A 15,184-nucleotide genomic window follows, 5' to 3' on the forward strand; every position below is an offset into this window, starting at 1 on the left:
AAGATAACTTAAATAATATTGTTATACAAACAGATTGGTCTGAGTTCAGTCCTTGAGTGTGTGAAATCATTCCTTGCCTGAGTGTGTACAATACATGCTTAGCACTACTCTCTGATAAGGCCCTACTGCTCACCCACACTACCACAAATAAAGAGTAAGGTATTATCTACTTTTACCTCTGCCTACCTTTGGGGTTCCACTGGACTCTGTGCACACTATACTTACTTTGGAATAGTATATACGGTGCCAACTTCCTACAAACGGTCTCCACCCAAAATGTTAGTATCTCATTTAAGCAACGAGTGTTGCAATTGTGATGCACTTAGTCGGGCCCTTATCCGAAAATTAAAGCAAATTCTATCCAGCCCTTCCGATATGAAGACCTAAGTCATGGTATTGTGCAGGCCGTACCCCATATCTACCCACATTGTGAGTCGTGGACCCTGTTCAATGGCCAAAACCAAAAGCGCTTATCTTTTTTAAGAACTTTTACTGTATTGACAAGTAGTTTACCAGTAAGGTGAACATGATTTTGAAGAGCATAAACACAGCTTTGTGAAGACCAATAACAAACACAGCATTAGCATGGAGCTGAATGACAGGTGTTCGGTGTGCTCCAAACAGTGACCTGCAACATCTGCCTATTTGTACTGTGAGGACATGAACCTTTGCACAAACAAAACAACATTTGGCAGCCATCGCATGCCCTTCGTTTTTGTTAATAATGAGACAGCATTTACTGTCACTGGAGTTTCTGCACCAGAGCTTAAAGGAGGAGGAAGGCTGGAAGCTCCCAGAGTGAAATTAATTAATTATTTCCAGGCGCAAAAATATAAATAGATACACCGACACAGCTGCATTTCTTTGCATTTACAATAGTGCCTCTACCGCCCCAGCAGAAATGTATCCGACGGGATTTTTGATAGTTCTTTTGATTATTTTGTTTATCTTTATTACTGTAAAAAGCACAACCGATGCCTGGAAGAGGAGCATCGCCAATAATTTTCCACCTGGGCCAAGACCTCTCCCACTGATTGGAAACCTACATCTGATAGACCTCAGGAGACCACAGAAAACCTTCATAGAGGTAAAGAGTTCACCTTCCTCTGACCACATTTTTAAAGTAACTTTCGAAATGTTATAAGTGTGCAACTTTCACGGAATGATGAGGTAAAATATATTTGACTTTGTAAATCCTTACTATTTAGCAGTGCTTGGTGTCTAAAAGAAATTACTTGCTGCCCCCTGTCCTTCTGAGGGCAAGGGCACAGCTCCCAATGATGCAGCAGTGAACCCTAATATTTGCTGTATTTTACTACCCCAACAGAAGTCAAAGGGGCTATTTTCCTAGCTGGCACCTAGGCCAATATCACCCTTGCATCTCTACAGCATGAGGTTTACTGAATACATAGGCTGCCTAATGTTGACCCTGCCTTATGCCTCTTTCATCCACCACCTTACTCTTTTGGTCTCTTGATCTCAATCCTGCCCTTTCCTTTTCTTCTCTGCTTTCTCCCTTTGCCACGCTTTTTGCATATTTGCCTCCTCCTTCCCTCCTTTTTCTGTCTTTTTTTTGTTTTGCTCTGAATCCCTGGGTGCCCACCTCCTGCAACCATCAGCTGAAATTGTGGAATGCACGCAGACTGGAAATCGAGGGGCATAAATACACCCCCATGTTGCTTGGAAGAAGTAAATATATGTATAATATATGTGGAAGATAGAGTTGAAATAAATTGTATTACCTTAGAGACAGTTACGCTATCTGCAATACATATGTTTTAATAGCGTAAGTTTACATTTATTTTTAGAATGCACATCAAGGCTATGAAAAGTGCACTGCAAAGAAAGTCTGTATCTTGAATATGAACAACATACAATTTCTCTACCCTAAGCTTCTTTATCATCTATTTCCTTTTTAATTTGTTGTAATCATTTCTAATCATTCAAATTTGTATTTCATCTTTATTGAAAAGTTTCTTTGCTCATTACAGTACTAGAAATGCTGGCACTTGTATTCCTGTTTGTGATAATAGTGATATTTATGGATTGTAAACCGTGAGATAAATGATCACCTGGTGATTTACTAAAAGATGTAAATTTTTAACCGCCTTAACAATTTTCAGTTTAGCAACAACAGAGAGAGGGATGAAAGGTTGATTTGGTTTTGATTAAATATGTGCCTGTGACCTGCAGGTTGCACACTGATTTCCCAACTAATATAGCGGTGGGCCAAAGGGTGAATGTGTGTGGAGACCAAGGTTAAGGATGGGTTGTTTCCAGTACTGATTTGCATTAGATGGGCCACAGGGGATGATTTAGAGTTTGGCAGATATGTACTCTGCTGCAACAGTGATGGAATACCCTCTCTGCCACATTCAAGGTCACAAGCCCCATTTTGATTCGGGTGGACCGCACTTTTTCTGCAGATGGTGTGAAATGTACTTTGTCAGCGTAAAATTAAGCCATCCGACAATCCAAATGTAATAATAATAAGGCTAGCTTATAGAGCGCTTGGTTACGCCGAGGCGTGTCCCCGCGCTACCACTGAGGAACTCTGAGCGGGGTAGGAGACCAGTGATCAGTTATCTGGAGAACAGGTATGTTTTAAGGTTCTTGCGGAAGCTGGATTCGATGGATCCAGACGTAGATGGAGAGGGAGGGAATTCCAGCTTTTCGCTGCCAGATGACGGAAGGAGCGTCCGCCCATGTGGGCCCTTTTGACCCTAGGAACCTGGAGTAGGCCCCCATATGAGGAGCGCAGATCTTGTGCAGGTGTATACCTTGTCACTAAGTTATGGAGTGGGATAGGAGATTTCTTAGCCAGGATGCGGTGGCATGTACAGAGGGCTTTGAATTCCACTCTGCTTTTTACTGGCAACCAGTGGAGGGTTTTGAGAGCGGCTTTGGTGTCTGATCATTTAGGGATTTTTAGGATGAGACGGGCTGCCGCGTTCTGTATTACCTGAAGGCGATTCATCGCTTTACAGGTGGTACCTAGATAAAGTAGGTTGCTGTAGTCTAGGCGTGATGTCACAAGGGTGTGTACTAGTGTTTTCCGTGCTGATGTAGGAAGGAGGTCAAGGACCTTCCTTATGGTTTTTAGGACGCCAAAACAGACACCTGCAACTCGGTCTATTTGGGGTCCAAAAGATAGGTCAGCGTCGAGCCATACGCCAAGGTTTTTTACTCCCTGGCGGGGTATGGGAGCCTCACCCAGGCAAGGAGGCCACCACGCCGATGACCAAGCAGATGGGTCTCTCCCCACAACGAGCACCTCGGTCTTGTTGCCGTTTAATTTAAGGCAGTTGGTGGAAATCCAGGTCGCAAGTTCTTGCATGCAGTCCCTGAAACTGTCCATCGCAAGACCGGGTGCACGCGATAGGCAGATAGCCAGCTGCGTGTCATCGGCGTATGACACGATGCTCAATCCGTGACTTACGGCAATTGAAGCCACTGGAGAGAAATAGAGATTAAACAAGGTTGGGCTCAGGGACGAACCCTGGGGAACGCCCTGTCCCAAACCTATGTCTCTCGAGTAGTGGTCACCCTGACGAACCTGGAAGCTTCTCCCTGTCAGGAAGGATTGTAACCATTGGAGTGCAGCTTCGGATATTCCTCCGTTGTTCAGACACTGTAGCAGGTTGTTGTGCGCCACAGTGTCGAACGCTGCACTCAGGTCCAATAGGATGAGGGCCATGGTGTGTCCCTCATCCACCCCCTGACGTAGGGTCTCAACTGCAGTAAGCAGTGCGGACTCTGTAGAGTGGCGGGGGCGGAATCCGAATTGGGTGTCGTGCAATAGGGCAGCCTTTTCCACAAAGTCCATTAATTGTATATTGACCGTTTTTTCAGCCACCTTGGCCAGGTAGGGCAGGAGTGAAATTGGGCAGAGATTGTCAAGTTTCTCAAAACTGATGGTAGGTTTCTTCCTGAGGGGTAGAACAACCGCCTTTTTCCAATCCCTAGGCACTGTCTTGGTGTTAAAAGATACATCGAGTAGATGTCTGATGTATGGTTCTAGTACCCTTAGACTATCCGTCAGGCGTTTGGGTGTGGTTGGGTCTCGAGGAGAGCCCGACTTCACCGACCTACAGATTTTTAGAAGTTCTTCCGTGGGAGGGGTAGCAAAGTTGGTAAGTCTAGGTTTATCTCCCCACTCCCTTGGGCTTTCAACAAAGTCTGCCCCGGTTTTTGGGCTGCGTAGGGAATGCTGAGTAGATTTTTGTTATTTTATCTGAGAAAAAGTCTGCGATTTTGTCACACAATTCTGGCGAGCAGTCATCAGGGACAATGGCTGAGTTTCCGCTTGAAAGAGTTTTGTAGAGTAAGAACAGCTCTTTAGTCGAGTTACCAGCCTCACTGATCCTAGTCGTAAAGTATGCTGTTTTCGTCTTTCTGATAAGTCCATGGTAGGTACGTCTCTCGGTTAGATAATTAGTTCTGGTTTCTTCAGAGAAAGTCTTGCGCCATTCTCTTTCGGTTCTTTTCAGTGCGGTTTTCTGAACTCTTAGTTCAGCGTTGAACCACGGGGCAGTTTTGTTTATGCGTCCCCCAGATTTTGTTTTTAGCAAAGGGGCTGTGCAGTCTAGTGCCTGATTAATGCGTAAGCAGAGGTTAGCATTGGCCGTGTCAGCATCCTTCCCTCCTGGGCTTCCTCCTTTCGTTAATTCTTCACAGAATTTAGACTGAGAGAATGTAGCCCATTTCCGTTTGAGGTGGTACATGACTGGTGGCTGTGGGGGTCTGCTTCCAGGGATTCGTATGGAAAAAGGGACCAAGTAGTGGTCCGACCATGGAATGGGAATTGGGGTCATAGCTTCCGCTTCCCCCCAGTTGACAAATATGGGGTCCAGCAGATGACCCAGTTGATGGGTAGGGCCTCTAACAATTTGGGTAAGTTTGATGTCCACCCTATTTAGGGTGCATGGTCAGATGGCTTCTTTTCTTTTACTGTCTATTACTGCTAGGTATATCTTGGTGGGGGGGGGGCATTAAAAAAAGAAAAAATATCCCCATTGCCATGAAAGAAAGAGTACGTATTCATTTGTTTTTTTGTTAATAAACTCCCACTTTGGGAGTTGGCTTATGAAAAAGAAAAACTTTGGAAACGTTTGATGGCTGGACATTATGTTTGATGCTGCCATCGGTTAAACTTTTCATACACGGACAGGAACCGCCATTCCAGCCAATGTGTAGAGACGTCTGCTGGGCAGGAAGGCATCTCTAAATTTGGCAAGTGGAGTGAATGCAGTAAAGTCTTCCGTCACCATGTCTGCTTTTACTCAGTGTGCCAGATTCTAAATTAGGCGCTCTGTTGCGAGTGGCACAGTGGCCAAAAAACAATGGTTTGGAATGATACCACGGGGATTGCCAGAGGTTAGACTATTGGCAAGTATTCATCCCATTACCTTGTGGGTGTTTGATTGCAAGTGGTATGCCTAGAAACCTGACACTGGTAAAAGGTTTCCAAGCCTATTATTACTATCAATGTTTGTGAAATGTAAAGAGTAGTAAATCCGTATCTGTTCAAGGAGTACTTCTATGGGTGGATTTCATACTTTTTGGTAACCCAGTTACTAAGGGGCATATTTAGAAAGAAGTGGTGCAACACAGTGTAGCAAGCCAAGATACTGCACTGTTGTGCATCACGCGAAGAGAGAATAAATGTGACATATCTTAAAAGGAATGGCACATTTCTGCTCCCCTGATGCAGTGCAGCACTTTAGGCTGCCTAGCACAATGCCATAGTTCAAGAATGTCTTGCTTATGGTCAGGATAGTTTAATGAGGGAGAGACTACTATCCTGCACAAAAACTATCCTTGGAGCCCTCCTCCTCTTTTTATGTATGTTGCAGAATGCAGTACTCCTGCAAAGAGTAAACAACAAAGAGAAATACAGATATTTCTCCTCGTTATGCCAACCTCCGACGTGCACAACATTTTGGCATAAACCCATGTCTACAGCTCTTTATAAATGTAGGTTTGTGTCACAATCCATGGGTAGGGTGTCTGGAAATGCCCATGCACCACCCATGGAAAGCCTACCTGATGCAAAGTAACCAAAAGCAGCACACTGTGCTTCCATGTATTTCTTATCCTTACAAAGCAATTTCAAATCATCATTTGCATGGCTTTGTAAATACCCAATATTTGGACTTTGTCAAAAAAGTGACACAACCCCAATTCAAAATCATTGCAAATCTAAGCCTAAATATATGTATATCCCTTATCCCAGAAAATTACTTAAAACCTCATAGTGAAATCAAGATGACAAGAAATGTTAACACATAGAGAGTAGACCTGACTCAGACTCAACTACCAAACCAAGAATGTATTTATTTTGGGTGTGTCACACACCAAACACCTTCCCCTCTAAAGCTACACTCCTGTCTAATATCCTGCTATGGCATGGGGGAAGTATATAAGCCTGCTCCTTGTCTGGCACCAGCCTGCCCTGTTGGTTGACACTCTCCATAAACCCCTCCATTCGCCCAGCCCCACTTAGTTCCCTCTCCCATTTTCAACTTATTCAGAGCAGGTGGTAAGTGGGAGCATTAATGCCTATTAAATTGAGAATTCTGTGAGCAATTTGATCTGAAAAATAGGCCCCCATTCCATGTTAGATGAACACGTCATTACACTGTACAGGCGGTGTGTGTTCACAAAGTATTTGTGTTTACAATAGTAATATTTGCACACCACCAGTATCAAGCAGCCTATAATCTATCAATCAATCAATAAATCAGCATTTGTATAGTGCAGCACACTCACCCTAGGGATATCCAAGTGCTGTAAATGAGGTGTTTCTATCGAAGAGCTAGGTCTTAAGTTATCTGTGTCCTGGGGGGGGGGGAGGGGGGCATGCGCTTAGGCAGCAGAGGGCCCATAAATTAGTTTTAATGTCATTTTTAATATTAATAAAGTGGTATAACATATACCCAGGGCCTGTAAATTAAATACTACCAGTAGGCCCGCAGCACTTGTTTTGTCACCCACTTAAAAAATGTCACTTAAAACATGTCCCAGGCCTGTCACTGCAGCCTGAATGCAGTTTTAAACTGCCAGGTCAACTTGGTATTAAACCCCTTTGCCAAGCCCTAAACTCCCATTTAATTACTTCGGTCACCCCCTGAGAAAGGCCAGAGGTAAACCATAGGGCAGGGTGCTTTGTAATTGAAAGGTTGGACATGTACCTTTTAGTTTTATATGTCCTGGTAGTGAAAAACTCCTAAATTCCTTTTTCACTTCTGTGAGGCCTACTCCTCCCATAGGTTAACATAGGAGATGCCTTAACACATTTAATAAGCTATAATTTCCAAATAGGATCAGTTATCTATGTCATCTTTTATGTCCTTAGAATTGTAATGAAAAACCCTACTGAATGACGACGCCAGGTTTTTATTACAGTTTTGAAACAGCATCTTTTTGAAAGTTAGCATTTTCTGTCCTTAGCCCTTTTGTGCCTGCGACCTGTCCTGAGTCACATGACTGAGCATTACAGACAGTAAGACTTTTTGAATTCCTACCAGACAGTCACACAATAAAGGGATTAGGTGTACCTGAATGGGCCATATTCTGGCAGGATGGGGGCAGAGCTGAATACATCTCCACTTGCCAATAAATAGGGGCTGCTCTGCCTTCACACAAAGGTCCTATCACCTCCACATTGTCATTGCAGCCAGCTTGGAGCCAGGGCAGGGCAGGGCAGTCAGGAAATTCCATGTACTTCAAAGCCACTGTCTAGAAGCTTCTTAAAAAGTCCAGAAGGAGGGTACAAGGGTATAAAAGTAGGACCTTAGACACCAACTCTTCAGTACACTTCTGGACGTGTGGATACTCTGCCAGAAAGAAGGACTGCCCTGCTGCTGAAAGGACTGCCACTCTGCTGCACTGCCGCTCTAAAACACAGGTGTCCTGCTGTGCTGACCTGCTGCCCTCTTGCATGTGTGAGAAAAACTAGACCTGCATCTGTTGAACCCAGTACTCCAAAGTGACTCCAAGGGCTAGTGGCTGGCTCCCTGACTAAAGCCTCAGGGATAGAAGGCTCAAACAACCTTAAACCCAGCACCTGGGCTCTGCCATCTGTCAGTGCGCCCTGATAAGTGGTGCCACCCCAGACTTGGACCCTTGGAAGTCGGCCTGAAGATGCTATGCAAGCCTGTCTTTGGACTCAGCAGAACAGACCTATCTCCTCTGCTACGTTGCACAAGCTCAAGCAAAACCAAAGCATTACCTCAGCTGCAAGGGTTCTCCAGGCGCAAAGAACTCTGCACTGACCCTGCAGCTGTATCAGAACTGCAGGCGGTGCAAAGCTTTGTCGACGCAGACCCCCACGTTTCTCATCAACAGCAACCACGATGATGCCATAGGTTCTCACATGAGCATCACAGCTCCTCAGAACCGAAGAATTGCCTCAAAAGAGCAATTCATCCTCAACACCAGACTTCGCATTGCAAGCCCTTTTCGACAGGATCCTCAATGACAATGCAGGATCTTGCATTGCAGCTCCACATCACCTAAAGACCAAAGCACTGCATTGGCTGCCCAACGCATCCTTGACACAGAATCTTGCAACGCTCCACAACAATGATCTCAGGTACTTTGCTCAACCTGTAGCCGGCCTGAGCTCCATTGCGGTTGGACTAAACTTTTATCTTTGCCCCCGGATGGCGTAAGCAGATAGCAACAGTTGGCATTTTGGGCTTTTTGGCACTCTTTTCACTCAGATCTTTAAAAATTCATAACTCTGGTACTACTGTCTGGATTTTTGTTGCTTTGGTGTCAATATTTTTTTTTAATGTACTATATGATTCTAAATTGGTGTGGTATTTTTCTTGTGTTGTGTTTGCACGTCATTGCTGTTTGTGTGCTGCACAAATACTTTACACATTGCCTCTAAGTTAAGCCTTAATACTTTTCATGCAAGGGCTAAGCACAGATTAATTTAGTGACTTTTTGTGGTTCACCCTTCAAGGGATTGTGGCTGTTGCTTGGCCGGGGTTCAGACCTTAATCAGAGAATGAGAAGGCTGAGAGGGCCTTAGTTGAGAAAAAGCTACTGTTGGAGCATATGAAAAACATGAGAGAGCTGGAGCTAAAGGCAAGACAACCTTCAGGACCTAACATTGATAGTGGCAGCGTACCAACAGTGTCTACTGGAGGGGTGAAAGTCTACATACCACATGGGCTGGTGACTAACTCTGTGGTGGGAGATGATATAGACAAGTGGTTTGCTGCATATGAAGTTGCTCTAAGGGTAGACAGGTTCCAAGAGGAATGTTCGGGGAGGGGGTTAGCTTGTGGAAACACTTGCCCACAGTGGGGAAGGATACCCTTGTATTGTATTGTATATGATTTTTATATAGTGCAAATCACCAACCAGTTTTTAAGCGCTTCTAGAAAGTGAGCAAGTCACTAGAGCAGAAATAACTGGCAGCAGCGGATGAAGAGATTACGCAGTAGTTAGTGCCTCTCTGAAAAGGAAGGTCTTTAAGAGCTTTCTAAAGATGAGCAAAACCGGTTCCTTTTGCATGTACTCCAGCAGATCATTCCCGGCCTGTGGGAGGAGGACAGAAAACGCTCTACCCCCTTTGGATTTAGAGCTATACCTGGGTGGAACTAGCCTACAAGCCTCAGATGATCGTAGAACCCGACCGGGAACATACTTCATCAAGCGATCTTTTATATCTTTATTTGCCTCAACATAAATTGCCTAGTGGGCGATACAGAGACCCTTGAACTGCACTCGCTGCTTGATGGGCAACCAGTGCAATTTATATAACAGAGGGGTGGCTTGTGTCCTCCTAGGGAGTCCAAAAATGAGCCTAGCCGCATCATTTTGTACAACTTGCAGTCTCCTAAGGAGCTTCTGGGGAAGGCTGAGGTAAAGGGTATTCCCATAGTCTAGCCGAGAAATGACAGTGGCGGAGACAATTGACTGCAGTGCGGATGTGGATAGGAGAGGAACAAGTTTCCGTAACTGCCTAAGTACACCCGTACAGATTCCCACAACAAAGGAGACCTGACAAGACATAGACAATTCCGAATCAATTTTCAGCCTCAAGCTTTTTACCGCAGGGACTGGTACTGGGACCACTCCCATTTCTGAGGGCCAAAAAAGATTGCACCATGGGCTATTATTTGTAGGAATAATGAGCACTTCGGTTTTATTCGTATTTATTTTCAAAGAATTGGCTGCTATCCAATTTACAGTGAACCTGAGCAGATGTTTTACTGACTCCTGATCCTGACAGGAGTTATTAAGCCGGACAAGAAGTTGAGTGTCATCGGCATAATTAAAGACCTGACAATCCATATGGGTCAAGGCCTCCACCAAGGGTTGCAGATAGATGTTGAAAAGAAGCGTAGATAATGCAGAGCCCTGGGGTACTCCGCAGGACAGGGAGCCCAGATCCAACAGCTGCTCACCCAACTGAACTCTCTGAGTGCGGTCTGACAGAAAAGACCTTAGCCATTGATGTGCTTGCCCAGTTATAACCAGGTTCGTAAGACGGTTCAGCAGTATGCCATGGCTGACCGTTTTGAATGCTGCTGACAGGTCTAATAAAATTAGGGCACTCGGCTGTTTACAATCGGCCCTAACTCTGAGCTTGTCCAAAACGGACACCATCACTAGCTCTGTGCTATGATGAGCTCTAAAGCCCGCCTGTCTCGTAAGGAGCAGTTGATGATCTTCCAGATACCTTGCAAGTATTTTCAATACATGCTGCTCCAAGATTATTACTAGAAAGGGGAGCTGCAAGATAGGCCTATAGTTTTTTAAGGTCAGGGTATCTGCACCAGGCTTTTTCAACAGGGGGTGACCCTAGCTTCCTTCAGATTAGTTGGTAAATAACCCAAATCTAAAGAATCATTGAGTAATCTCAAAACCTGCTTTTCCAACCCTGGCAGATCCATTTGAAAAACCCTCGGAGGACAAGGGTCCGCTCGGGAGCCTGAGATAATATGCTTTACTAGTGCAACCAAAGTAGCGAAATCACGACCAGGACATTTAGACAACTGACTGCTAGGACAGGGAGGTCAAGGGAACTGAAATCAATAGGAGTTCTGGTGATTTCCAAGATGATGTCCGTGACTTTCTGAAGAAAGAACTCCTGAAAGGCATCACAATCTGGGGATGCGATTGTGGACTTCTTCTCAACTTTTTGACTCAACTCCTTCAAGATGGCAAAGGTCTCTTTTTGTTTATTTCCTGCCTGAGCGATCCTTCTTTCATAGTATTCTGCTTTCCTAACTAGGATAGCCGATTTATAAGTAGCAAAAAGGAATTTATACGTTTTTAACTCTGATGGCTCATAACTATGTCACCACCGCCTCTCAGCTTGGCAAAGAAGTTGTTTCTTTTCCCTTAGTGTATCATCAAACCATGGGGCCCCCTTTCCTTTAGCTCCAACCCTTTCTTTTCGTTCTGGTGCCACTATATCAATGGCCTGCTGTAAGTGAGTAATGAAAGCTGCACTTTTATGATCCAGATTATCCTCTCCCACATCAGAGAAGGGATTGAGTGTAGCGTGGCTATTAGGCGATCTGCCTCAATATTTTTCCAGATTCTGACCTTCCTCCACAAAGGCAGGGGCTGCGGTAGTTTACTATCACTTGGGACCTAACATCTCCACAGTGAATGATCCGACCAGGCACAGGGGATGATATCAGTTATCTGTGCCGGAGGCTGTGAAGACCAAATTAGATCTAAGGTGTGCCCTTTTATGTGAGTGGGACTATTAACCAATTGCTGCAAGTCCATCGAGAGCATAGTGGTCTCAAATAGACCCGTTGCCGGCTCTCTCTGCATCTTGTCCCAGTGATAATTAAAATCCCCACACTACTAGGAGACGTTTATATCTCGAACATAGGTCAGTAGTGAGCTCCCAAAATAATGTATTGAAACCAGGGGTAGTCCTAGGGGGCCAATAAACTACCATAAGTACAATGCAGGAGGACTTCAAGGAAATTTTTATCCCCAAAACACCTGCATTGTCACAGCTTTCTGCCAATATTTAAGTAACCATAAGGCTCTTGTTAAAAAGGAAAGCCCCCTCCCCCCCGGAGTCCCCTGATCTATTATGCCCCAGAGCATCACATTCCATTGGAAGGGCTGCAACAATATCAGGGGCAGATGTATCCCCCAGCCATATTTCCATAAGTGCCAAAATGCCTATATCTCCATCTTGCAGCAGGGAGAAAACTTCAAGATGGTGCTTCTGCAAGGAGCGAGTATTAAGCACTGCTACCTTCAGTCCACATGCAGTAGTGGCATGAGTCTGTCCCTGAATCCTCAAAGACCCATCAGCCTCTATACTGTTAGGCCTCAGTAGGTTTTTGAACAACAGCCTTGACAGCACACTATTCTCCAGCAAATAGTTACCCAAATTAAGGGACCGTAGTGTTTCTGCCGCACAAGTCAGTGGAGGAGCAGGGTTCTGGCCCATAGTCCCCGCCGGGCGCGGCTTGGCGCAGACGGGCTTGCCTTTGGAGCACCTTCAGCGCCTCTTCTCACACTAGAAGCTGAGGATCAGACAAAGTATGCCCCATGATATCCATACTTTTTGCTAAATTTGGGTTGACACCAAAAAGAAATTCAGGAACAGACACAAGCCTTCAAACCAGTCCTCAGGTCGATTTCTTAGATTATGCCAGACAGGCACTGAAGGGATGGGTGAGGGGCAACAAAGTGGATGATTTAACTGGGCCTTACAACCTAATTCAGAGGAAGCACATGTTTTTTTTACAGAGCTGTGCCAACACCTAGTGGATATCAGGCTTGCTGATCGCAGGAAGTGTGCTGAGGAAGCAAACCTATGGCACTCACTTCCTTTAGAAAAGGCTTGAAAACCTGGATGTTCCAGAACTAGTTGCCAGTGCAGACTCCCCGCCATCCCTAGCGCCAAGACACCTCTGGGTATACACGTGCTTTATAAATTAAAATAACATAACATAACATAACATAACATAACATAGCACCAGAGTGTCTAAGAAGGCACTTCCAAATGAGTGGTCAGGATTTCCAACACAAAAAGAAGGGGGAGATAACAGTAAAACCAAGGAGTTCTCTCAAGGCACCCAAAACAGTTCACTGGGGAAAGGGTCAAATCCGAATCTAGCCACCAGAAGAAAGGCTTTATAGACAAGAATCCTGGTAGGTTTTTGCCTAAATGCTATGAGTGCTACCAATAAGGGCATGTCAAGGGAGATGCCAAGAGCTCCAAGAAGGCACAACCCCCCAGTGAGGGCTAATGACAGAGGTTGGCCAGTGTCACACTTGGCGAGGAGATGGCCCATTTAGTGTGGGGAGAGGTTACCCTAGTTTCCCTGGGTGCCAAGGAGATGCTGCCCAAAGCCTACATACCCTCCAAAACATCTATGTGTAATAGGTAGTGGTTCACCATCAATGGGGAGAGGGTGGAGGCATTGGGCCTAAGGTGGTACCTGTTGCTGACCCGAACTCTATTGCGGTTAGCCTGAACTTGTGACTTTGTCCCTGTCAGCACTACTAGATATGCACAGTTGGTGCTTTGGGCTTTTTGGGGGCTATTTTCTCTAAGATCTTGAAAAATGTACAACTCTGTTTCTACTGATTTGATTTTTGGCTGGTTGGTACCAAATAATTCATGAGAATGTACTCTATTTTTCTAAATTGGTGTGCGTTTTGTCTTCTGTTATGTTTTCACTTTTTTACTGTTTGTGTACTGCATACATTCTTTACATATTACCTCTAAGTTAAGCCTGACTGCTTTTTATACCAAGCTACCCAGAGAGTTAACACAGGTTAATTTAGTGACTTTATAGTTCACCATGTAAGGGATTGTGGCTATTGCTTGATCAGGGTTCACACCCCAATCAACCAACAACTCAGTTTATCACAACAGCATATATATTAAAGAGCTCTCATGAGTGATAAAGAATAACTCAAAAGAGCAGAGTAAATAGGGAGAATTCTTACGATTGCAAACATCGATTATTAATTGATATTAATAGCCCTTACAACACAATAGCTCCGACTGGGGGTATTCTTAATGAGCTTGATGTAGTCAAATCCACAAAGTTCGGGCTGACCGCAATGGAGCGTGGGCGGCTACTGAGTCGCACTGACCCTATTACAGTACCTTATAAATAATGAAAACCAAAGACGGTGCACAGCGGTGGGTGGGTGAGGTGTCACATGGGCAGGTGCGGCAGCAGTCCTTACTGTTATGCAGGTTGGCACTCAGGGATGGTGCATTGCACAATGGAGGTGAGGCATCACTGAAGCAAGTGAGGTGTTGGTTTCTGGAGGCGCTGCAGAGTCATTGAGCCACGGATGCCTGGGAACATTGCAGGATGCAGGGAAGGTGATGCAGCGTTTGCAGCAATGAATTGGCTCTGATGGAGGTGCAGTGTCAATGGAGCTCTGTGGGTCAAGCCACGAGGCATCAACTTTTTTGTTTCAATGTCACACCACGGGGCCACTGGAGCTGCAGCAGAGTCGGGCATCAAGGACATCAGTAACACAGTACTCGAGACTCCTGCTGTGATGGTGCTTCAGAGACACTACGGCAGTGATAGGGCCTTCATTCTTAGTTGCGGTTGTTGCATTTAGTGGGGACCGAGGCTCTGGTGCAGGCAGCCTTGTGGTGTTGAAGAGCAACACTGGTTCTGAAATAAAGCTTAAAGTCTGTCTGCTGGTTTCTTCTCTCTTTATCCTAGCAAACTCACTTCCAAGGTCCCAGGAACTGGATTTTGCACTACTTGGCAGAGTAGGGCTCCCAGCAGAGGAGCCCAGGTGCAGCAGATTAAGTATGTATTGGCACTGAGACTTCCAACAGGAGGCAAACTAAACTCAAGCTCTTGCATAAACTTTAGAAAGCAGGATGCTGAGAGCAAAGTCCAGTCCGCTCACTCCTAGGCCAGAAGCAGAAGTCAGCAGGCCAACCCAGCAAAGCAGGCAGCAAAGTGGCAGTCCCTCCTGGCAGCACAACAGCACTTCTTCCTGGCAGAATGCCCTCAGTCCAGAACTGTTCCCAGTATATGGTGTTACAAGTCCAGAACTTATACCCATTTTAGCATTTGAAGTAGGGAGCCTTCAAAGAAAGGTCTTTGTAGTGTAAAAGACCCTGCCCATCCTGGTCCTGTCTCCAGATACACTAAAGTGTGGCTGTGCACTGTTTCTGTGGGGACAGGCACAGCCC

At 45.2% G+C, this 15,184-nt stretch overlaps 1 protein-coding gene across 1 annotated transcript in view; it reads left to right on the top strand.

Annotated features, from left to right (window-relative positions):
* Positions 1–766: 766 nt before the first annotated feature.
* LOC147706979 (cytochrome P450 2K6-like) overlaps positions 767–15,184 on the top strand; it is a 409,834-nt gene continuing 395,416 nt past the window's right edge. Inside the window, exon 1 of the mRNA XM_086926208.1 lies at positions 767–1,087. Within this exon, the coding sequence (XP_086782334.1) occupies positions 902–1,087 (186 nt within the window). The 5' untranslated portion in view covers positions 767–901. The remainder of the gene's footprint in view (positions 1,088–15,184) is intronic.

This window comes from Lissotriton vulgaris, chromosome 6 (assembly GCF_964263255.1).
Source record: "Lissotriton vulgaris chromosome 6, aLisVul1.2, whole genome shotgun sequence".
Lineage (NCBI taxonomy): Eukaryota > Metazoa > Chordata > Amphibia > Caudata > Salamandridae > Lissotriton > Lissotriton vulgaris.